Here is a 25088-nt window from a genome sequence, read left to right as displayed (position 1 = left end):
GCTATCTTCCTCCCCCTGCTCATCCTTCGAGGTAGCAAACCAACAGTTCTCCTCCTGCTTGATCTCCCCTTCCAGGTAGAACGGCACATGTGTGACGGCGACATCGTCATTTTCAATCGACAGCCGACGCTGCACAAGATGTCCATGATGGGGCACAGAGTGCGCATCCTGCCGTGGTCCACCTTTCGCCTCAATCTCAGGTGGGGAAGGAGGCGCGGTTCTCTGTGTGTGTGGATAAGGGGCAGGCTTGAAAAGGGAGAGGGGGGAGGATCGGCTTACTTTTTGGAAAGAGATTCCGAGGCCGCCTGACCCAGCTGCTCCCCAACCCTAGTTTTCCCTCTCTGCAAACTCAGACAGGCATCTGTACAGTTTCCTTCTTGGTCCTTGGCCTGAGCGCTGCCCTCCATTGTTCTCACTCTCTCTCTCTCCACCAGTGTGACCACCCCGTACAATGCCGACTTTGACGGCGACGAGATGAACCTGCACCTCCCCCAGTCCCTGGAGACGCGGGCGGAGATCCAAGAACTGGCCATGGTGCCCCGTATGATTGTCACGCCTCAGTCCAACAGGCCCGTCATGGGCATCGTGCAGGACACCCTGACGGCGGTCCGCAAGTTCACCAAGAGAGACGTCTTCCTAGAGAGGGTGAGGGCAGGTTCTGCGGAGGCAAGCCTTCCTTAGGCATGGCTTAAGAGCCAATCCAGCCCAGCATCCTGTTCTCACAGTGGCCAACCAGGGGCCTGCAGGGAGACCTGCCAGCATCACCAGACCACCTTCTCCCACTCCTGTAGTTTCCAGCAACAGGTTGAGGCAGAGCACAGCCTTCAATAACCCTCTCATCCTCTGTGAATTTGTCTAATCCTATTTTTAGGGACCCAGGTGGCGCTGTGGGTTAAACCACAGAGCCTAGGGCTTGCCGATCAGAAGGTCAGCGATGGGTTGAGCTCCCATTGCTTGGTCCCAGCTCCTGCCCACCTAGCAGTTCGAAAGCACGTCAAAGTGCAAGTAGATAAATAGGGACCGCTCCGGCGGGAAGGTAAATGGTGTTTCCGTGCGCTGCTCTGGTTCGCCAGCTTTGTCATGCTGGCCACATGACCCGGAAGCTGTCTGTGGACAAACGCCGGCTCCCTCGGCCTATAGAGCGAGATGAGCGCCGCAACCCCAGAGTCGGACACGACTGGACCTGATGGTCAGGGGCCCCTTTACCTTTACAGTGGTGCCTCGCTTAACGAATGCCCTGCTTAACGAAATTTTCGCTTAACGAAATGTTTTTTCTAGCGGAGGTTGCCTCGCCAGACGAATTCATTTTCGTCTAGCGAATCGCGGTTTCCCATAGGAATGCATTGAAATTCAATTAATGCGTTCCTATGGGCAAAAAAAAAAAATTCAATGCATTCCTATGGGATTCGCTAGACGAATTTTTTCGTTATAAGAAAAGACCCGTGGAACGAATTAAATTCATCTAGCGAGGCACCACTGTATTTTAAAGCCATCCAAGTTGGCCATCCCTGCTCCCTGTGGCAGGGAGTTCCATAGTTTGACTTAGCACTGTGTAAAGCAGAGTTTTATTGTGACCCGTCCTGAATCTTCCGGCGGGTTTTAGCGGCGGAACTAGATCCATCCCGTATGTTTTATCAAATTTTTCTGCACCAAGAGGGGCAATTTCGCTCTCCCCCCTTTTCCTGTACTTGTAGCAAGCCCTGCTTTTAGTAAGGCTTGGTGGTTTGAGGGAGGGAAGATGTTGGGATGTTCCCATTTCATGGGGGAAAGCCAGGCGATCACCACTCCGCTTCCCTTCTCCCACGCTCCCCTTCAGGGTGAGGTGATGAACCTGCTGATGTTCCTCTCCACCTGGGACGGCAAAGTGCCCCAGCCGGCCATCCTCAAGCCTCGCCCTCTCTGGACCGGGAAGCAGATCTTCTCCCTCATCATCCCAGGACACATTAACTGCATCCGTACGCACAGCACCCACCCGGACGATGAGGACAGCGGCCCCTACAAGCACATCTCTCCCGGAGATACCAAGGTACTGTTGGTGGGGCAGGCCTCGGGGGTGGGGGTGGGGGAGGAGGTGGAAGGCCGCCTCCACCAGCCTGGCCTCCTCCACATGTTTTGAACCACAAGCCCCCAGCCAGCACACCGCAGTGGGGTCTCATGGAGTTTCACAGAATTCCAGAGTTGGAAGGCTCATCTAGTCCAACCCCCTGCAACGCAGGAATCTGTTTGCCCAACACGGGACTCGAACCCAGAGCCCTGAAATTAAGAGTCTCGTGCTCTTACCAACTCAGGACGACTTCTGCGCTCTTAATTCCAAAGGTGCTGATTATGCCTTACCATGAATTCATTTTCACCTTTTGTGAACTGTGGTCTCGCACAGAAAGGCAGGGGATATTTAGGTATTTTAAAGTGGGGAAACCCAGCCAGGTGGGTCAGGTATGAATAATAAAGTTATTTTGTATTATTATAAACGAAACACATGCAAAAATCCAGCACATGGCCTGAGATACTCTTTGGCCATCAAGAATAAATACAGTTTTCAAGCAGCTTAGTTCTTGAAGGTTTTGGCTCCCGGACGCCGCAAACCTGAGCGTCCGTTGGGGCTTACATGCCTTCCAATTGGCTGCAGGAGCTTCCTGCAGCCAATCGGAAGCCACGCTTTGGTTTCCGAACATTTTAGAAGTCGAGCAGACTTCCGGGATGGATTCTGTTCAACTTCCAAGGCATGACTGTACGTCCGGTTCATTCCTTGCAAAGGCAGAGTTTTTTTGTTTCTTGAGTTGAGCATTGAAAAAAGCAGCAGTGCCCCCCCCCCACTTCCCCACACAAGAGGCACACTAATCCTAAAACCTCCCCTCCATGCCACCTGATCCTCAACCCCCCTCTTGCACTAGCTCAGTGATGGGCAACCTTTTGAGCTTGGTGTGTCAAAATTTGCCAAAAAACCGAACATAACTCGGGTGGTGTGTCACTTCGAGAAAAAAACCCATAAATTCCACGATATTTATAGTTTAAATAACAAAAATGTATAATTGTAATATATAACTGTATTTAATAAACCAAAAACTAATTATTTAACCAAACCAAACCAAAAAAACCCTTATTTAACACAAAGTGCCCAGAGTTGTTGAGCTTTTTTGGGGGAGCTGCTGACCAAAGTTTTGGAGGGGTGCAAAAGTTGCTTTGCTTTTTGGGGGGATGCCCCAAAGCTGCTGCACTTTTGGGGGGTAAAGAGAACAGAAATGAATGATCAATAATACCTTCGCTGGAACTAACACGCAGCCGACATAGTCTGCCAAAGCGCAAAAAAACCCAGCACAGAACGGGTTAAAAAACAAACACTGTTACACCCAATCATTGTCTGCCAAAGCGCCAGAAAAAAACAGCACAGAATGGGTTAAAAACCAATCTCTGGCTACCAGCAGCAACAGCAACAAAAAAAGGATCCGGGTTTTAACAGCGGAGACAAGCTGTAGCGTGAGGAGGAGCGGGAGAACAAATGGGAAAGAAACAACAGCGCTATTGGGCCGATTGGGCGTGTGCCAGCAGTGAGGGCTCTGCGTGTCACGTCCGATACGCGTGTCATAGGTTCGCCATCACTGCACTAGCTGGAACTAACAGACAAGAAGGGGGGGACGGGACATTGCGGTGCAACACACTGAGCAAACCAGAAGATCCCACTCCTGCTGCGAGTCAAACATTGCACAGCTCAAAGGGTGGCAGGCCGGTGGATGGAGATGCAGAGTTGCAACAGCGCCCCCCCCCCAATGTCTCTACAGCCTGGTTTCCCTAGTTTCCTGCCTGTGGCCAGATTTGCTAGCCTCACGCTCCCCTGTCGCTCTCCTTTCCCATCTCTTCCTCAGGTCATCGTGGAGAACGGGGAGCTGATCATGGGCATCCTCTGCAAGAAGTCGCTGGGCACCTCTGCCGGCTCCCTGGTCCACATCTCCTACCTGGAGATGGGCCACGATGTCACCCGCCTCTTTTACAGCAACATCCAGACGGTTATCAACAACTGGCTGCTGATCGAAGGTGAGCTGGATGGTGCCACTTGGTGCTTTTGGTGGGGGGGTGTCCTCCCCATGGTTTCTTCTTCCTCTAGAGGAGTCTGGCAGTTGCAGCGTTAGGGTTCTGATTTAACTCATTACTTGCTCAACTAGACCCACCTCGGGCCTCCTCAGTTAGGCATGAGCTGGTTCCCTGCATCATCGTTATTTATTTCATTGCAACTCAAAAGTCACATCCAAGGGTTATGTGCTCTGACTCCACTGTCAGAGGCTGAAATGCAGCAATTCTCAAGCTGATTTTGGACTACAATTCCAAGCTATAATAAGAATAATTTATTATTTATACCCCGCCCATCTGGCTGGGTTTCCCCAGCCACTCTGGGCGGCTTCCAACAAAATATTAAAATACAATGGTCTGTTAAACATTAAAAGCTTCCCGAAACAGGGCTGCCTTCAGATATCTTATAAAAGTCTGGTAGATGTTTTTCTCTTTGACATCTGGTGGGAGGGCGTTCCACAGGGCAGGTGCCACTACCAAGAAGGCCCTCTGCCTGGTTCCCTGTAACTTGGCTTCTCACAGCAAGGGAACCGCCAAAAGGCCCTCGGCACTGGACCTTAGTGTCCGGGCAGAACGATGGAGGTGGAGACGCTCCTTCAGGTATACTGGACCGAGGCCGTTTAGGGCTTTAAACAGCACCAAGACTTTGAATTGTGCTCGGAAACGTACTGGGAGCCAATGTAGGTCTTTCAGGACTGGTGTTATATGGTCTTGGCGGCCACTCCCAGTCACCAGTCTAGCTGCCGCATTCTGGATTAGTTGTAGTTTCCGGGTCACCTTCAAAGGTTGCCCCACATAGAGCGCATTGCAATAGTCCAAGTGAGAGATAACTAGAGCATGCGCCACTCTGGCGAGACAGTCCACAGGCAGGTAGGGTCTCAGCCTGCGTACCAGATGGAGCTGATAAACAGCTGCCCTGGATACAGAATTAACCTGTGCCTCCATGACCAGGCCACGCACCTGGTCCTTCAGTGGCTCAAATACCCCATTCAGAACCAGGTAGTTCAAGAGCAGATAAAGGCCCGAGTTTTGGAAAACCTGATTTAGCCCGTATAGCCTTGCTGTTTCTCTGAGGGGCTCAAAGTGGCCTACTTGGTACTCCTCCCTCATTTAATCCCCGCAGCCCTGTGAGGTAGGTTAGGCTGTGAGTCACCCTGTGAGCTTCATGGCTGAGCAAGTATTTGAACCCTCGTCTCCCAGGCTGTAGCCTGACGCTAACCACTAGGCCACTCCAGCTTTCTTGTGCTCCCTTTCTGGTGTTGAACCTCTTCCCCCTCTTTGGCAGGCCACACCATTGGGATCGGGGACTCCATTGCTGATGCCAAGACCTACCAAGACATTCAGAACACCATCAAGAAGGCCAAGCAGGATGTCATAGAGGTACGAGCCGGAGGGGAGCAGAACTCTTCACCAAAAGGGATGAACATAGGGAGAGGGGGATAGGGGCTCTCAGGGAAAGAGGGCAGAGTGGGTGGGGGTTCACCACCGGCACTTATTTCACCATAGCAGTCAAGGGCCTGAGCTCAAGGCCATGGCGTGCTTCCTTCTGAATCCACCTGAAACAACACAGCACCTAGCAAAGCACACACACAATTCCTACAGCAGATAGAAAAACTGTCAGGTGGTTCACCAAGACCATCGGCAATTTTCCAAGGGGTGCGTCAGGATGGAGTTAGGGGAATACTGTCTGTTCCTTATAGAGATGGTTTTCACAGAGCTATGTGGGATCCAGCAAAGATGGGTTTGTTTATTCATTGTATCTGTATCCCACCAAGGACCTTAGAGTGGCTTACCTAGCCCTCCTCTCCCTCACAACAACCCTCTGAGGTAGGTTAGGTTGAGGGAGGCAGTGACAGGCCCAAGGCCCACCCTGTAAGCTTCTCACCTGAGTGGAGATTTGAACCCTGGTCCGACACTGAACACTACACCACACTGGCAAGGGAAGGGAGGGTTGAGTTTGGGTAGGATGGAGAGGGAAGGGGAGAGCAATCCCCTAGGCCAGGCACCCCCAAACTGCGGCCCTCCAGATGTTTTGGCCTACAACTCCCATGATCCCTAGCTAAGAGGACCAGTGGTCAGGGATGATGGGAATTGTAGTCCAAAACATCTGGAGGGGCGAAGTTTGGGGATGCCTGCCCTAGGCTTTGTCCTGGGGGAAGGGGCCCGTTCTGAGACTCCCTCCCCTTTTTCCTACCCGACTCCAGGTGATTGAGAAGGCCCACAACAACGAGCTAGAGCCCACCCCCGGCAACACGCTGCGCCAGACCTTTGAGAACCAGGTCAACAGGATCCTGAACGACGCCCGAGACAAGACCGGCTCCTCCGCCCAGAAGTCTCTCTCCGAGTACAACAACTTCAAGTCCATGGTGGTGTCGGGAGCCAAGGGCTCCAAGATCAACATCTCGCAGGTAGGCCTCGCCCCTCCGCTTCCAGCAACCCGGTGGGTGGGCAGACAGACAGACCCCAGGCATGGCAGCCGGCCTTCCTGTTCCGCTGGACGCCAGGCACTTGGGGTGACTGCCCCGCTTCTCCCCTCTGCTCCCCACAGGTCATCGCCGTGGTGGGGCAGCAGAACGTGGAAGGGAAGCGCATCCCCTTTGGCTTCAAGCACCGGACACTGCCCCACTTCATCAAGGACGACTACGGCCCCGAGAGCAGGGGCTTCGTGGAGAATTCCTACCTGGCCGGTCTCACCCCAACCGAGTTCTTCTTCCACGCCATGGGAGGCCGAGAGGGGCTGATCGACACGGCTGTCAAAACAGCTGAAACAGGTGGGTTTGGGGGGAGGGGGGAGAAGAGAGAGGGGCACATGGCTCCACTTGGACCGTTGTATATCGGGGGGGAGGGGGGCTGTGTGGAGAGAGTCTCTTCCTTTAAATTCCTGGGAGTTTACCTTAGTGAAGACCTCACTTGGAAAAACAATATAACTCAGGTGGTTAGGAAGGCCCAACAGAGACTCCATTTCCTCAGGGTCTTGCGAAAGAACAATGTTAAACAACAATTGATGACCTCCTTCTACTGGTCCACAATAGAAAGTGTCTTCTCAAATTGTATCACAATGTGATATGTTGGCTTGACAGCCACGGACAGAAAGCAGAAAGTCTTTACAGAGGGTGGTGAGCCAGCTAGATGACATCGCAAGGGATCGTTGCCTTAGGAGAGCGGGGACAATTCACACCCCGGCCAGCACCTCTTTAATCTTCTACCCTCAGGCAGGAGATATAGAAGTACAGTGGTACTTCTACTTACGAACGGAGCTCCGTCCGCCATCTTGAATGCGGTTTAGATAGGATTTTTTTCTACTTACGAATTTTTTTGATAGGGTTGCTTCGACTTACAATTTTTTTCTCCCAATGCATTCCTATGGGATTCGAATTACATTTTTTTTTACTTACCAACGTGCGTTCGGAACGCATTGAATTCGTAAGTAGAGGTACCACTGTATAATCAGTCGTACCAACAGGCTAAAAAACAGTTTCTATTCGTGGGCTGTTAGGCTGCTGAACGGAAAATAATATAGTGCAACAAGCACACAGAGTGCAATGAGTTTGAGTGTTTGGGGGTGGGGAGGCTCGGTTAATTTCATTGTACACAGGCTGTACATTGACAATAAAGGTATTATTATTATTATTATGATTGATAAAAAGGTAAAGGGACCCCTGACGATTAGGTCCAGTCATGACCAACTCTGGGGTTGCGCGCTCATCTCGCATTATTGGCCGAGGGAGCCGGCGTATAGCTTCCAGGTCATGTGGCCAGGTGGCACTGTGGGTTAAACCACTGAGCCTAGGGCTTGCTGATCAGAAGGTCAGCGGTTCGAATCCCTGTGACGGGGTGAGCTCCCGTTGCTCGGTCCCAGCTCCTGCCAACCTAGCAGTTCAAAAGCACGTCAAAATGCAAGTTGATAAATAGGAATCGCTCCAGCGGGAAGGTAAACGGCGTTTCTGTGTGCTGCTCTGGTTCGCCAGAAGCGGCTTTGTCATGCTGGCCACATGACCTGGAAGCTATACGCCAGCTCCCTCGGCCAATAATGCGAGATGAGCGCCGCAACCCCAGAGTTGGTCACGACTGGACCTGATGGTCAGGGGTCCCTTTATCTTTATGTATGCCACTACTGTTGCCTGTGTTTTGTTAGCCCCAAAATTGAAAGCGAGCGAGGTCCCAACTAAAGAAGAATAGCAATATGATGGAATATGCGCAGCTTGTAGACTTAACATACAGAATAAGAGAACAAGAAAAACATACATTTAGAGCAGATTGGAAAACGTTTATTGAATGGTGTACACTTGAAAATGTTGGCAGCATTAAGATAAATTCAACAGTGTAGATGAGTTTTGATGGGTGCAATAATGGAATACCGAATGGTTTAGTTTTTGTAAAATAATGCAGAGATTTACGATATGCAAAATGAACCATGGAAAGAGAAGAAGGGAAGTGGCTGATATTTTAAGGATGTTTAAATGAGTGTTTTAAATTGTAAAACAGAAAACGTAATAAAAATGATAGGGAGGGAGGGACGATCTGTGGGGCGCACCAGGGTTCCTGCTAATCTCCTCTGCCCCATGGCCAGGTTACATCCAGCGGCGGCTGATCAAGTCCATGGAGTCCGTGATGGTGAAGTACGACGCCACAGTGCGCAATTCCATCAACCAGGTGGTGCAGCTGCGCTACGGTGAGGACGGTCTAGCAGGGGAGAGTGTGGAGTTCCAGAACCTGGCCACGCTCAAGCCTTCCAACAAGGCCTTTGAGAAGAAGTGAGTCTTGGCTCTGGGCTTCCTTTCTACGTGCATGAATGAGTTCCCCCCCCAAAAAAAAATACTTTATTCTGTTGCTCCCACGTTGCACGGGATTTGCTCTCTCCCCCCACCCTTGCATATGGGGCTGGGGAATCCTGATCTGCGCTGGGCAACGAGGGAGCTCAATGCAAACAGCTACGTCAGTAGAGTCGCCTGTCGAGGAGAAGAGCTGATGGGAGGGAGGGCACCAGGTTGGGGAAGGCAAAGTTAATAGGACGCCTCTCAAGGTTCTCCAGAAATTCTGTCTTTCCTTACTGCAATCTCAGATGGGCTGCAACAGCCAGACACATGCAGGGAATTCTTTTCAGCTGGCGAAACAAACACGCCGCAGCGGTCCTCTTGAAGGTCTCCTCTCCTTCATCTCCCCCCTCCCAGGTTCAAATTCGACTACACCAACGAGCGGGCTCTGCGGCGCACCCTGCAGGAGGAGATGGTGAAGGACATCCTCAGCAACGCCCACATCCAGAACGAGCTGGAGAGGGAGTTCGAGAAGATGAAGGCCGACCGGGAGGTGTTGAGGGTCATCTTCCCTACGGGAGACAGCAAGGTGAGGCTAGTCCGGCCTTGTCTTCGCCTCCAGGCGGCTGGCTGGGCAAGAAGAGACGCTTGGAGACTCCTAGTCCAGATGGTGCTTCTGGTCTGGTCCAGCAGGGTGTTTGTTTTTGATGCCCCCTCTCCCAAACGCAACCCTGCATGTGTGGACTCCGCTTCCCGGTTGCGCTAATTCAGTGGTTCTCAAAGGGTGTGGTCTGCCACCTTGGCGTGGCAGGAAGATTCAAGGGCAATCAAAGCAGCATTTGAACATTTCAGTGTCACGTAGCCTAGCATCAAAATAACTTTATTTATTTGCATAATACAGATAAGATACCTTTTCAAAATGAGAGCTAGAGGATCAAGGGATAGCGGGGACCATCCTAGTTGCGTTTCCCAATATATTTCTTACCAGTAAAAAAATATAAAAAAGTGTGGCACAAGCAAATCTTTATTTTGAAGGTGAGAAAAATGTTTGAGAACCACTGCACTAATTTTAAGTTGTTTCAAGCTGTTTTTAATAATTGTGTTTCAGTACTAATGCTGCGATTTAATGGCTGTGACCTACCCCAGGACCTTAGGGTGAAGGCATGTAATAAATTGTAATGCTCAAAGATGCAAGGATTGCTGGACCTAATTAGGGTTTTCTAACTCATGCCCCTCTCCTCACCCCCAAACCACCCTTTCTTCATAAACCCATAGCAAAATAAATCAACCCATTTTGGTTTGATCTTTCTCTTTGCCCTGGAATATTTATTTATTCATTTTATTTTATTTTTAGAAAAATCAATATACTACAATTTATTTTATTTTTTTTAAAAAAATCCAGGATATGGTGTACAGCAATCGCACAGAGAAAACCGTACAACAAAAACCATAGAAAAAAATTAACTTGGAGATCCACTTACGTATTGGCAGTACTGTCGTACGGTACTTTCGGAAGTCAAACGGAATCCATTCCGGAAGTCCGTTCGACTTCCAAAACGTTTGGAAACCAAAACACGGCTTCTGATTAGCTGCAGGAAGCTCCTGCAGCCAATCGAAAACAGCGGAAGCCCTGTTGGACGTTCGGCATCCAAAAGAACGTTTGAAAACTGGAACAGTCACTTCCGGTTTTCAATCGTTCAGGAGCTGAAACGTTTGACTCCCAAGGCATTCGGGAGCTGAGGTACGACTGTACGACATTTTCATTGTTATCTGTTTGTTGAGAATTTATGAAATGCCATCATAAGCTTGGTGGCATAGGATATGCCCTGCTGCAAAAGCAATGAGGGGTTAAAAGGTGGAGTCTTGCTGGTGATGGAGGGGGCAGCGTTGGTCGGTGTCCCCCGCCGGCAGTGCCCAGCTCCTAAGATGCCACACACTTTCCATTCCCGCACAGGTGGTTCTCCCATGCAACCTGCTGCGCATGATTTGGAACGCGCAGAAGATTTTCCACATCAACACGCGCCTGCCCTCCGACCTGCACCCTATCAAGGTGGTGGACGGTGAGTTTGGCAGGGAGGGGCAGAAACGGGTGGCGAGAGCAGGGGAGGGGAGGATCACACACACACACACACACCAGCCTGCGGCTGGGCTTTCTTGCCGCTGTGCATAATTCAGTCGGGTCTCCCGGGAGGAGGGAAAAGATGTAGAAGGTGGCTGGAACAAGGCCGGGATATATTAACTTGCCGAGAACAAGCGAGCCGCGTTGGCCGCAATCTCTCAGCTCAGCCCCTCCTGCCCTTCTCTGCCCCCTGCAACAGGCGTGAAGGAGCTCAGCAAGAAACTGGTGATTGTCAATGGGGACGACCCCCTCAGCAAGCAGGCGCAGGAGAACGCCACGCTCCTCTTCAACATCCACCTGCGCTCCACGCTCTGCAGCCGGCGGATGATCGAGGAGTTCCGCCTGAGCGGGGAAGCCTTTGACTGGCTGCTGGGCGAGATTGAGTCCAAATTCAACCAGGCTATTGTGAGTACCTGGCCAGGGATGGGGGAGGTGGAGAGTACCGCCCTGGATGTTTGGCTCCCTCCAGGCTAAATCACTTAAATTATGTTTTTAAGGGACATAACCCAAACCAGTTGAACAAGATCATTTTCAAATTTTATAGCCAAACTATGTTTGAAATTCAAGACTTTGCAGCAGGGTGGATGTGATTTAAATCATGATTTAAATTACAATTTAAATCACTAGTCCAGGCATCCCCAAACCGCAGCCCTCCAGGTGTTTTGGCCTACAACTCCCATGATCCCTAGCTAAGAGGACCAGTGGTCAGGGATGATGGGAATTGTAGTCCAAAACATCTGGAGGGCCGAAGTTTGGGGATACCTGCACTAGTCAGTAAGACTTGATTGAAATCATTTTTTTTACACTCATTCTTGCTGGTATAATCAGAATATTTACAACCAGATGAAGGTTTCACTTTTGGAATAATAAATTTTCAGAGTAGTTTTGGCACTTCTATCCAAAATTACTGATTTGGTTATACTATTAGAAATACATAGACAGATAATTATGAAGTTATTGTGAGGTTTAATAAGTTAACTGTTTATATTTGGACAACTTTTCTGCTGTACTTTATTGGAAGGAGAAAAATAATCATTTCCTTAATAACAATTTAAACAATTTATTTAACTAAAACAATAACATTATAGCGCATGTATCCATGTTTACTAACTGATGTGGTTAAACATAAAAATAAAAAAACTTAGACTGAGTTTTAGCACACATGAAAAACTTAAAACAAATCCTTATTTCCTGATGAATAGTCTTTGGACTACTGTGTAATGTAACTTAAATAGAAAACTATCTTTAGAAACATTTTCCCTCCAAAAGCATTTAATTTAAATTTTTTAAATCCAGTTTGTTGTTTTAAAACCATGAATTTTATCCACCCTGCTTTGCAGCTAGTTTTAACATAGTTTAGTGGCACACCTAAACCAGGGGTCCCCAAAATTACGTTGCCGAGGGCCGGTGCCACCAGCGCCGATTGCGCTGCGGGCCGGAGCGTGCGGGAGCACGCTCCCATACATCTGCACACACGCGATTTCCGGTGCACTTCCGGGTCGCTGGAACACCGGAAATAGCTTGTGCGCATGCGCATCCTCCGGCATGGAAGTGCGCCAGAAATAATGCTTACGCATGCGCACAAGCTATTTCTGTCACTCCGACAACCCGGAAGTGGGCAGCCGTGCCGTTAAGAGCGGGCAGTGGGGTTCGCCAGGGGCCACATAAAAGAGCCTCGCAGGCCGCATCCGGCCCCCGGGCCTTAGTTTGGGGAAACCTGACCTAAACCCTAAACCCATGGTTAACCTAAACTGTGGTTAATCAAAAACAAGAGCAGAAAGAGTCTCCATGTGGCCACACCATAAGAATATCACTGTTTGGTTCTCCTCTCCATTTTATCCGCACAACAACCCTAGAAGGTAGGTCAAGGTGAGAGTGAGTGACTGGCCCAAGTCCACCCAATGGGCTTCTTGGCTGGGCGGGGATGGGAACCCTGGTTCGCCAGGTCCTGACTTCCAAACTGGCTTACTGTATAAAGCCACGGCTGGGCAGCCCCTTGAGGTCAGCGGCTGCTCATTCCCTCTTTGCCCATCCTCCCCCATAGGCTCACCCTGGCGAGATGGTGGGGGCGCTGGCTGCCCAGTCCCTGGGCGAGCCGGCCACTCAGATGACCCTGAACACCTTCCACTACGCCGGTGTCTCGGCCAAGAACGTGACGCTGGGCGTGCCCCGACTCAAGGAGCTGATCAACATCTCCAAGAAACCCAAGACGCCCTCGCTGACCGTCTTCCTGCTGGGGCAGTCTGCCCGAGATGCCGAGAGGGCCAAGGTAAGGGGGGGGAGAGGAGAAAAGGCAGGAAAGGAGTGGGGTGGAGCAAAAGGAGACTGCCTGTTGGCTGAAACTTTTCCCCATACCTTGTAGCCTCTCCAAAAGCTTTTTTCTCAAACGAGTCCATACATTCATGATATTTTCTTTCTGCTTCTGAGTCGCTTTCCAGCAGAAGCTGTCAATCTTCCTGCTCGTTTAGTAGTTACTGAAACTTTTTAGTACTACTGTGTCATCAAAAAAAATATTTTTTTTAATGGTCCACATCAGGGGTCAGCAAACTCAGCAGGGGGCCGGTCCACTGTCCTTCAGACCATGTGGGGGGCCGGACTATAGCTTGGGGGGGAATGAACGAATTCCTATGCCCCACAAATAACCCAGAGATACATTTTAAATAAAAGGACACATTCTACTCATGTAAAAACACGCTGATTCCCAGAGCGTCCATGGGCCGGATTTAGAAGGCGACTGGGCCACATCTGGCCCACAGGCCTTAGGTTGCCTACCCCTGGTCTACATCAATAAAAATGTACTCCTATGGGGTTAAATTCACATTACAGATGGAAATACATTGTACCATAAGCAGAGAAAGAAGCAGGGTTGGGGAAAATCATTCCAAAATGGCCCAATAAAATAGAATGTGTTTTTATTATTGGTAACGAGTTTATTTCTGTGGGTGCTCATCTTAAACACAAAGGATTTCAAACCATCACTTAAGCTCTGTGCAGTCTCTTGTATCCATTTGCTGTTTCATGGACAGCGAGGCTTCCCTATGTGCCTGATCCCTCACTCTCAGACCCCAGCAGGGTGACCGATGGATTGCAGGAGACGGCCAAAGATTAGCTTACTTTGCCAGGTGTAGCTTATGACGCGCATCCAGTATAGCTAAAGGAACGTCTCCACCCCCATCGTTCTGCCCGGTATAGCTAAAGGAACGTCTCCACCCCCATCGTTCTGCCCGGACACTGAGGTCCAGCTCCGAGGGCCTTCTGGCGGTTCCCTCATTGCAAGAAGCCAAGTTGCAGGGAACCAGGCGGAGGGCCTTCTCGGCGGTGGTGCCCGCCCTGTGGAACGCCCTCCCATCAGATGTCCCTGCAACGCCCTCCCATCAGAAGGAAAACAGCTACCAGATTTTTAGAAGGCAGCCCTTTTTAGGGAGGCTTTTAATGTTTAAGAAATTAGTGTATTTTAATGTTTCTGTTGGAAGCCGCCCAGAGTGGCTGGGGAAACCCAGCCAGATGGGCGGCGTATAAATAATGAATTATTATTATTATTATTTATTTCAAAAAATGAATTGAGTGGAAAGGGGCAGCTCTGTGGTTGGCAGGAGGGGGAAGAGGGAAGACTTGTCTCTCTCGTGGCTGGGCTTCTTCACCCCATTCTTTCCCCTCCCCCCTACTCTCCCGGGGGTCTGCCTCCTTCCCAGGACATCCTTTGCCGCCTGGAGCACACGACCCTCCGCAAGGTGACCGCCAACACCGCCATCTACTACGACCCCAACCCGCAGAACACGGTGGTGGCCGAGGACCAGGAGTGGGTGAACGTCTACTACGAGATGCCCGACTTTGACGTGACCCGCATTTCCCCCTGGCTGCTGCGCGTGGAGCTGGACCGCAAGCACATGACCGACCGCAAGCTCACCATGGAGCAGATTGCCGAGAAGATCAATGCTGGTGAGGGGGAGGGGCAGGGTTGGGATCGGGTCCCCCCGCCCCAGAACCATTCTAGAGGAGGTGCTGCGGTTTGCTTTTCAGCCCAGGAGGTCAACCTTCCTTCCTTCCCTCCTCCCTTTGCAGGCTTTGGGGATGACCTCAACTGCATTTTCAACGACGACAACGCGGAGAAGTTGGTGCTGCGGATCCGGATCATGAACAGCGATGAGAATAAGATGCAAGAGGTGAGGGAGGGCAGTCCTGGGAGAAGGTGCCTTTGAATAAAGCCTTTTTTAAAAAAAACAAACTGCTTTATCAAAGGTTTTCAAACTAAAACTAAGCTCAATAGAATAATGAAAAATAATATATCAAGGGACCCAGGTGGCGCTGTGGGTTAAACCACAGAGCCTAGGGCTTGCTGATCAGAAGGTCAGCGGTTCGAATCCCTGCAACGGGGTAAGCTCCCGTTGCTCGGTCCCAGCTCCTGCCCACCTAGCAGTTCGAAAGCACATCAAAGTGCAAGTAGATAAATAGGGACCGCTCCGGTGGGAAGATAAACGGCGTTTCCGTGCACTGCTCTGGTTCGCCAGAAGCGGCTTTGTCATGCTGGCCACATGACCCGGAAGCTGTCTGCGGACAAACGTCGGCTCCCTCGGCCTATAGAGCGAGATGAGCGCCGCAACGCCAGAGTCAGACACCTTTATCTAATATATCAAACAGAAAAAAGAGAAAAAGTAAGATGCTTTAATCATCATCTGATCCTCATAAAACACAAAATTATAAATATATCTATGTAGCCCTCAATCATCGTTTATCTTAATCTTCACACATACAGAGAGTTGAAACCTCCCACCTGGGAGAGCTTCCCCTTAATCGGTCTCACACCATGAGAAAAACCACTCTGACCTGCCTCTCAAGCAGGCCCCTTCCTTTTCTCTCTGACTGCTTCCTGTACATATCTTCATTCATCACAAATACCTATTTTTAGATGTTAAGACATCTAGTTAATAGGTAAAAAGTAAAGGGACCCCTGGACGGTTAAGTCCATTCAAAGGCGACTGTGGGGTTGCGGCGCTCATCTCTCTTCAGGGTGAGGGAGCCGGCAGTTGTCCACAGAAAGCTTTCCAGGTTATGTGGCCAGCATGACTTAACCGCTTATGGTATCACGGAACGCTGTGATGGAAACCAGAGCATACAGAAACGCCGTTTACCTTCCCGCCGCAGCTGTCCCTATTTATCTACTTGCACTGGTGTGCTTTCAAACTGCTAAGTTGGCAGGAGCTGGGACAGAGCAATGGGAGCTCAGCCCCGTAGAGCAGATTCGAACCGCTAGACCTTCCGATTGGCAAGCCCGAGAGGCTCAGTGGTTTTGACCACAGTGCCTCCCGCGTCCCTTTATCTAGTTAATACTACTAGAGAGCCACCCACAATCAAAGAATGAATGAAGCCTATTGAGGATAGCAGGCAGGAAGCAGACCTCTGGTTGAGGAAAATGAGAAAGCCACAGAATGCCCATTTACATAACCAGAAATACATGTATCTGTAAAGGCTGGTGGCACGCCATGGGCCATGTGGTCCTAAGTTTATCCCACGGGCCGGTTCAGGAGATTTCCCTTCTCCAGAGTCACCTCCTAGCCACTCCAGCAGCAAATGGCAGCGTCTCTGCCACGCCATGGCCTGCGAGGCCTAGATCTGGCAAGGGGGAGAAGGGAGGGCACACCTGTCGCTGTTACTCTATTTTGATATGCTGCTTTGGGGGCAAAAAACACACCCCGAGACAGCTCCTGAAAAATGCACTTCCTGCCTCCTCCCCTCCCTCTTGCGCGGCTTCTAGGAGGAGGAAGTTGTGGACAAGATGGATGACGACGTCTTCCTCCGCTGCATTGAGTCTAACATGCTGACGGACATGACGCTGCAGGGTATCGAGCAGATCAGCAAGGTGAGCCTGGGCCCGGGGGATTTGCGGGATTCGCACTCGGGAGCTTCTGGCTAGGTCCCACGATTGCCTCCCTGCCTAGGGGCTCCCTCCGAGCGCACCCTGACACACTTTTTTTGCACACACACACACACCCCAGGTCTACATGCACCTGCCCCAGACGGACAACAAGAAGAAGATCATAATTACAGAGGACGGGGAGTTCAAGGCCTTGCAGGAGTGGATTCTGGAGACGGACGGCGTGAGCCTCATGCGGGTGCTGAGTGAGAAGGACGTGGACCCCGTGCGCACGACCTCCAACGACATTGTGGAGATCTTCACGGTGGGTACCCAGGGTGCGGGGGGATCTACGGCCAGGAGGGGGCGCGTTCTGGGGTTTCCCTCTACCATGCAAGGGTTGAGAGGGGAGCAGCCCTTCTTCTGCGATAGGACATGTTTGTTTGTTTGTATTAATTTTATATGATGCATACAGTGTGTTATAAGAAAAAACTGCTCCTTTTCCCTTACGGGGTATTTTGGAGCCCATATAGAGTCCTTGAGGGTTCCCTATCAGTAGGAGGAAATAACAGAGGCCAACCAGATTATATTGAGAAGCAAAGCGGCTAGTAAGCCTGATCTTCATTCAAGGAACTGTTGCAACAGGGTCCTCACTCACCACACGCAGGAGGGAGGAGAACCCTGAACAATGGTGCACAAGACCTTATATAGACTCTTGAAATTGCCGCCCTGTAGCTCAAGACCACCCCCCCCCAAACATGCATACATCACAGGAGGCGGCGGTCTACAGCAGAAATCCTGCCTGTCGGGAGACCTGATAATGGTCACTGATTGCATTACCTGGGCAGTCTGGTCTTTCTTTTGTGATGGTTCATACTTTAGTTCCTGGGTCCAGGTCACTGGCTCATCCTATTCATACACAAACACGCCCTTAAGACAGCATTTGCAAGAGAAAAGACAATGGGAAGGCTTTCCCCATTTGCCTCCTTTACTGCATAGGAATATCTGAGGTCATTGGGAGAAATCAAAACGGCTTCAGGATTGCTCTCCCATACTGTTTCAGACACATGGTTCATATATTTAGATATGTGTGCATTAACGAATATTTATGATATATTTGAGACTATTTATTGAGAATATCCTATATCAAAATTCTCATAACAACCACTTGACTGCAAAAGCAACAATAGCAACTTCAAAAGCGGTTTACAGAAAAGATGCAACGGTGACATTATTGCAGAGCAAAATTATACAGTAATTTAAGGTATTTAAAACGACAATGGACCGAAAGCAGATTTACGCTCGCATCGGCTTTCTGGCTAGGGTTGTCTAAACTGGAACGCTTTTGGAAGGCAGTACAGGGAAAGGCCCTGCCCGGCGTCCAAAGGCAGGGAGTTCCGAAGCGCACTAAAAGATGGTTCTTTTGCGCACGTGGAACGGGTTATCGGGTGCCACCAGCAGCAGCGCCAGTTCCACCGATTGAAGTGGCCGAGTGGGCTCATAATGGGCCAAGGCGATCTCGTGTTTGTGTGAGAAGATTTAAGGGAGGGGATCTAGTGGGCCCTCCCCTTTGCGACTGTGGCAGCCTGCTCCTCTTCGCCCTTGCAGGTGCTGGGCATCGAGGCCGTCAGGAAGGCCCTGGAGAGGGAGCTGTACCACGTCATCTCCTTCGACGGCTCCTACGTCAACTACCGCCACTTGGCGCTGCTGTGCGACACCATGACGTGCCGCGGCCACTTGATGGCCATCACCCGGCACGGCGTCAACCGCCAAGACACGGGGCCCCTCATGAAGTGCTCCTTCGAAGAGACGGTGAGTTTTCTGGGGAAGAGAAAGGGCCAGGAATTTCCCCCGTCCTGCCACTTTTTTTGGGGGGGGGAGCTAGCAGGCCACCCTTTGACCCGCTCTGCCCCCCTGCAGGTTGACGTGCTGATGGAAGCGGCCGCCCACGGGGAAAGTGACCCTATGAAGGGCGTCTCGGAGAACATCATGCTGGGCCAGCTGGCGCCGGCAGGCACCGGCTGCTTCGACCTCCTCTTGGACGCCGAGAAGTGCAAATACGGCATGGAGATCCCCACCAACATCCCGGGGCTCGGCGTGGGGGGACGTAAGTCACCTGCTGCGCTTGCCGGTCCGGGAGCAAGGAGGCAGCGGCAGGCCTGGAAATCTGGGTCTTCTTGAGAGGGAAGAAGCAGGTTTTGTGGGGGCGGAGCAGGGGATTCTGGGAGTTGGCGCAACAGGGCATGCCCAAGCACCCCAGCGGGCTTAAGTAGAGAGAAGCGAGGCGGACATGGGCGGGTGACTCCGAGCGACCCTTTCCTCCCTTGAATTCTCCGCTCCCCTGAAACAGACGCCCGCGTCTCGGCAGCTAAAAGCATGCCACGCTTTGCTTCATAGCCGTTCCCGTTTCCTTTGGGGCAAGGAGCTCAGGCTCGTGAGGCTGAATGTCGAGGAAAGGGGGGGTGTTTTCCTTTTAGAAATCTGTTTGAAAGGATTCAGCAGATTATAAAGCAAAGGGCAGGAAGGCGAGGGTTTAGGGCAGTAGATTTAGGTAAGTGGAAGCTGAGGGTCTCTGTTGGGGCCAATTTCCTCTCCTCTCTAACTCCATTCCATTCCTTACAGCTACTGGCATGTTCTTTGGGTCTGCTCCCAGCCCCATGGGTGGAATGTCGCCCGCCATGACCCCCTGGAACCAAGGCGCCACGCCAGCATATGTGGCATGGTCTCCTAGCGTTGGTACGTATTGTGGGGTGGGGGTGGGGGGTCTTCTGCCTAGGCAAATGCCCCCTCTTGGGATATATTTGCTGCAGGCTTGAGTTTCACCCAGCTGGTTGGAATATTACTTTCCGTTCCAAGTTGCTCAACAGTAACATGCATGTGTTTTTTACATGCACCAGTTTTACCCTCCCAACATCCCTGTTGTGTAGGCCAGGTCGTTGGCCAGTAAGCTTTCATGGCTTGAATTGGGGATTTGAACCCAGGTGTCTCTGGCCCTCGCCCAGTCCTCCCAGCCCACGATGCTAAATCTTTCCTGCCTTGGGATCTCACCTTCCCAGGATCTCTGGGACCGTGCCGTGGGAAATCACAAACTAGGGGAAGTAAGGAGATCTGCATATTCTCCCAAGAGGTTTTCTGGGTTTCTTGGCGTGCTCTTTCTCCTGCCAAATGTGAAAAAAGCACATAGATGAACTCTGCAGGTTTGACCTTTCCTTGCTTTCCAAACATTTGCTGGGCTCTTAAAACTGGAGATTCGGTTCCTCGGCTGCATACATGCATCGCGTGGCCTTGCACCCCCAACTGCAAAAGGCAGGGAAGTAACCTGCAGGAAATGTCATGTGTGTACAGGCTGTTGGGGATGTTATTATGTACAGCAAATGATCAATAGTCCCGATCAACAGTTGCACACACACTGCAGTTCGGCCTTTGAAGACAAACTCCATCTGCTAATTGCGTCAAAACCCAGGCAAGGGGGGGCCGGTGAAACCACGCAGTTCCTTATTGTATTATTTCCGTTTATAGGCTGCGTTTGCCACTTCAGTTTCCAAAGCGGGTTGCAATAATTGCCACCGCTGCCAGCAGTTACTCGGGACTTTTGCAGTAGTACAAGTTGCCCCAGACCTGAGCTTTTTGCCGCAGCTTTTCCCTCCAACATGGGACCTGTTTCTTACTGCCTTTTTCCTTCACCGGCTATGTAGGTAGCGGAATGACTCCGGGGGCAGCCGGCTTTTCACCCAGCGCCGCCTCCGACGCCAGCGGCTTCAGCCCCGGCTATTCTCCAGCCTGGTCGCCCACCCCAGGGTCCCCGGGGTCTCCAGGACCCTCCAGCCCGTACATCCCATCGCCAGGTGAGCAAGAGCATTCATTCATTCAGGGCGCTGCTGGGAAAACCAACAGGCCGGAATCCTGGACTGACAGCTGTTCCTCTTCCCTTCCTCTAGGTGGGGCTATGTCTCCCAGCTACTCCCCGACCTCTCCTGCCTATGAGCCTCGTTCCCCAGGAGCGTACACACCGCAGAGCCCCAGCTACAGCCCCACATCGCCTTCCTACAGCCCAACCTCTCCGTCATACTCCCCCACCAGCCCCAATTACAGCCCCACCAGCCCCAGCTACAGCCCCACGTCGCCCAGTTACTCTCCAACTAGCCCCAGCTACAGCCCCACGTCGCCCAGCTACAGCCCCACCAGCCCCAGCTACAGCCCCACGTCGCCTAGCTATTCTCCAACCAGCCCCAGCTACAGCCCTACATCGCCCAGTTACTCTCCGACCAGCCCCAGCTACAGCCCCACGTCCCCTAGCTATTCTCCGACTAGCCCCAGCTACAGCCCCACGTCCCCCAGTTACTCTCCGACCAGCCCCAGCTACAGCCCCACGTCGCCCAGCTACAGCCCAACATCGCCCAGCTACTCTCCGACCAGCCCCAACTACAGCCCGACGTCTCCAAACTACACCCCGACTTCGCCCAGCTACAGCCCCACCTCGCCCAGCTACAGCCCCACGTCTCCGAACTACACCCCGACGTCTCCAAACTACAGCCCCACTTCGCCCAGCTACTCTCCGACCAGCCCCTCCTACAGCCCCACCTCCCCCAGCTACTCCCCCTCCAGCCCCCGTTACACCCCGCAGTCGCCGACGTACACCCCCTCGTCGCCCAGCTACAGCCCCAGCTCGCCCAGCTACAGCCCCACCAGCCCCAAGTACACCCCAACCAGCCCGTCCTACAGCCCCAGCTCCCCGGAGTACACCCCAACCAGCCCCAAGTACAGCCCCACCTCGCCCAAGTACAGCCCGACATCGCCCAAGTACAGCCCGACATCGCCCACCTACAGCCCCACCACCCCCAAGTACAGCCCCACCAGCCCCACCTACTCGCCCACCTCGCCCGTCTACACCCCGACCTCGCCCAAGTACAGCCCTACATCGCCCACCTACTCGCCCACCTCCCCGAAGTACAGCCCGACATCGCCCACCTACTCGCCCACCTCCCCGAAGGGCTCCACCTACTCGCCCACCTCCCCCGGCTACAGCCCCACGTCGCCCACCTACAGCCTCACCAGCCCGGCCATCAGCCCAGACGACAGCGACGAGGACAACTGAGAGCGGGCGGCGCCTGTCGCCACGGAGACCGGTGGGCGGGTGACCTCCGGGCGGCGCGATTGGATGAAACGTTCGGAACCTTTCGGGAGGCGGCGAAATCTCCGGTAGCTCCTGGCACCCTCCTGTTTGCAAGGGGCCTGGAAAAAAACGCAGGCGCAGAAGGCAATTCTGCAATGCTAATACCTATCTCTTTCACTCTTTCTCTTTCCATCCTGCAAACCCACAGAGAACGTTTTGATCTCCGTTCTCCTGTCGTTTTTATCTTTAAAAAGAAAACACTGTAAATAATCGTATAGACTACCTAGTGAAATCAGCAAACACGGACCCTGTTTGGGGGGGAAGGGGGAGTAGCTCACATGCGCATGAAGGGAGGTTTGGGGGCGCAGTCTCTCCCCCCCCCCCAGCGAGACGGAGCCCATCCTGCGACCTCTCGCAAACCGTTTTTCGGGAAACGTGAGATTCGGAAGCTGCGATAACTCCCTGCCAGCTTTCCAGCTTCAACGATACAGTACCTTTTTCCGTACGTGTCTGTCAGAAATTATTTATGTTTAAAAACCTTAGAGAAAGTTTCTTGATTAAGGTGCGTTGCATTAATGTGTTCACTTTTCTGCCGGGGGGGGGGTCGAGGGGAGGGGAACGTCCGATAAATAAGAAGCTCTGGAGAGAAATTGTTTTTAAGTCTTATACTTTTGTCGGGGGGGGGGGCTGATACTTCCCTCCCTTTTTCAAAGCATGTTTGGAAGTTCAGAACTGTTCCCTGGCTCGGCTCGGCTTGTTGGGGGGGCTTGAGAGCTCCTTGAGGGGGGCATCCTTGTCGCGCATCCCTCAGCAGTGGGGCCGAGCGGGGCCAGGACAATTAAACCGATGTCATTTTGTTGGGTGTTTTGGAATCCTTGCTTTTTCTGTGAGCGCAAAACTCTGTATGTAACTTTCTGAAAGAAAATAAAAATAAAATAATTTTTAAAAACTCCCAACCTTGTGCCTTTGACAAATTCTTTTTTAAGTTGCATGCATTTTCACAGGCTTCTTCACGCGTAGAGCTGCATGGTGCATGGGATATTAGGGAAGAATGATTGTAATCTCAAGGAGATAATGATCTGACATGGTCAGCTTCCAATGCCCTCCTACCAGAAGTCAAAGAGAAAAACAACTACCGTGTTTCTCCGAAAATAAGACACCGTCTTATATTTATTTTTCCTGAAAAAAAAAACACCATGGCTTATTTTTAGGGGATGGCTTATTTTTTTTCCTCCTGCCGCGGCCGGCATTGCTGCTGCGCCTATCACTATGTCTTATTTCCAGGTTATGGCTTATATTCCTTGAATGCTTAAAAATCCTGCTATGGCTTATTTTATGACTACGTCTTAAAATAGGGGAAACAGGGTATCAGACTTTTAGAAGACATCTGAAGGCAGCCCTGTTTAGGGAAGCTTTTAACGTTTGACAGACTATTGTATTTTAATATTTTGTTGGACTGGAGAGTGGCTGGGGAAACCCAGCCAGATGGGCGGGGTATAAATATATTATTATTATTATTATTATTATTATTATTAGCTGACCCAGCCATGCGTTGCAGTGGCTAATCCCTGTGAGTGTCTCCAGTTTGTCACGCTCTATGAGGTATTCTGTTTCTCCCCCCCACCTCGGTTTATCCCTGTGAATCCCCCCAATTCCCTCTTCCCCCAACCCCCACACAGGGGAGGTGTGTTTCCTTGGTTGGTCCTGGTACAGTATTGGGGGTGGAGGGGAGGGTTGAGGAGAGGGGAGGTTCCTTGGGGGGGGTCTTGGGGGTTGAGGGTTGTGTAGGGAGGGGGTTTGTGGTGGGGCGGGATTCTGAGTGGTTAATCCCTGTGAGTGTCCCCAGGGTGTCTTGATCCATGACCTATTCTGTTCGTTCCCCCACCCCTGGGGTTATCTCTGTGAATCCCCCAATTTCCTATACCCCGTCAACCCCCACCCAGGGGAGGTGCTGATCCTTGGGTGGTCCTGGTATTTGGGGGAGGGTTGAGGAGAGGGGAGGGTCCTTAGGGGGTAGGAGGCGATCCCTGGGGAGAGGGTACTGCCGGGTCGGCCTATGGGGAGAGGTCTAGTGTCGGGGTGGCCTGTTCCCTGTTGGTGGCGAGATCTTATGGCGGGGATCGCGGATCGGGTCTGATCTATGGTGTGGGCAGGGATCCATGGGGAGAGGCCTAGTGTTGGGGCGACCTGCTCCCTGGTGATGGCGAGGTTTTATTATTTATTATCTGGTTATCTCTTCCTGACTGGTTTCTGTGTTTTATTGCTTTCAATATCCCTTGTGAAACGGCCTTTGATGTGTTGATGACACTGGTCAGCAGAGCCTTTGATGTATAGCCTGGCATTTTTTTTGTCTTTGGCTGTAGAGTAGCTCTGCTTTAGCCTGTGTTGGTCCAGTAGGACACAGGTCTATTAAAAAAAATCTGGCTTTGGAGCATGTCAGGCAGAAGGCTTCCTCATAGACTGTTTGGCCACAGTGCTATGGACCGAGACTATCTTGGGAGGGGGGGAGACACACACCTCGCCACTCGTTCAGGGCTTCCCCGTGGTAGAGTGACGTGCTTGCTTGGTAATGTATATACAGTGGTACCTCGGGTTATGTACCTGTTCTGAGGTGCCGTTTGCAACCCCAAAAGTACGTAACCCGAACAGTGCTTTTGCACATGCGCAGAACATTTCTGCGCAATGCGACGCAACGACCTGGAAGTAAACACTTCCGGGTCCACCGCATTCATAACCCAAAAGTGAGTACACAACCCAAAGTGTACATAACCCGAGGTATGACTGTACCGCTTGCTGTTTGGAATAAAGTCTGCAATCTTTTCACCACTTGAATTTGTATTGCTTCTGAATCTTAACTTTTAAAAGTACCATCTTGTATTTGGTAAGACACATGGCAAGCCCGGCTGCAAGCTGGGGAGACAACCACCAAGTTAAGGCAGGTTTTTAAAGGGGAGGTTATTATCCGCCTGCTTGCAAGATTTGCCTGTGTTTTGCCTCGCTGGTCACGGCAACTCTTAAATCCAGCCTCCAGGATCAAATACACTGTTCCTCTAGATCAGGCATCCCCAAACTTCGGCCCTCCAGATGTTTTGGGCTACAATTCCCATCTTCCCCGACCACTGGTCCTGTTAGCTAGGGATCATGGGAGTTGTAGGTAAAAACATCTGGAGGGCCACAGTTTGGGGATGC

General features: G+C 51.4%; 1 protein-coding gene across 1 annotated transcript in view; it reads left to right on the top strand.

Annotated features, from left to right (window-relative positions):
* The window catches only part of POLR2A (RNA polymerase II subunit A), a 31734-nt gene extending 8848 nt beyond the window's left edge, over positions 1-22886 (top strand). The window contains exons 9-29 of the mRNA XM_035134644.2: positions 76-200; positions 435-645; positions 1817-2026; positions 3861-4029; positions 5348-5442; positions 6267-6470; positions 6611-6833; positions 8633-8816; positions 9234-9405; positions 10771-10876; positions 11135-11340; positions 12980-13204; positions 14628-14874; positions 14998-15098; positions 16688-16792; positions 16929-17111; positions 18395-18598; positions 18707-18893; positions 19409-19522; positions 20482-20631; positions 20725-22886. Of these exons, the coding sequence (XP_034990535.1) occupies positions 76-200; positions 435-645; positions 1817-2026; positions 3861-4029; positions 5348-5442; positions 6267-6470; positions 6611-6833; positions 8633-8816; positions 9234-9405; positions 10771-10876; positions 11135-11340; positions 12980-13204; positions 14628-14874; positions 14998-15098; positions 16688-16792; positions 16929-17111; positions 18395-18598; positions 18707-18893; positions 19409-19522; positions 20482-20631; positions 20725-21881 (4578 nt within the window). The 3' untranslated portion in view covers positions 21882-22886. The remainder of the gene's footprint in view (positions 1-75; positions 201-434; positions 646-1816; positions 2027-3860; positions 4030-5347; positions 5443-6266; positions 6471-6610; positions 6834-8632; positions 8817-9233; positions 9406-10770; positions 10877-11134; positions 11341-12979; positions 13205-14627; positions 14875-14997; positions 15099-16687; positions 16793-16928; positions 17112-18394; positions 18599-18706; positions 18894-19408; positions 19523-20481; positions 20632-20724) is intronic.
* Positions 22887-25088: the final 2202 nt, after the last annotated feature.

This window comes from Zootoca vivipara, chromosome 13 (genome assembly GCF_963506605.1).
Source record: "Zootoca vivipara chromosome 13, rZooViv1.1, whole genome shotgun sequence".
NCBI classification, from domain to species: domain Eukaryota; kingdom Metazoa; phylum Chordata; class Lepidosauria; order Squamata; family Lacertidae; genus Zootoca; species Zootoca vivipara.
Note: the sequence above shows the minus strand (reverse complement) of the source record. Positions and strands in the feature narration are given on the sequence as shown.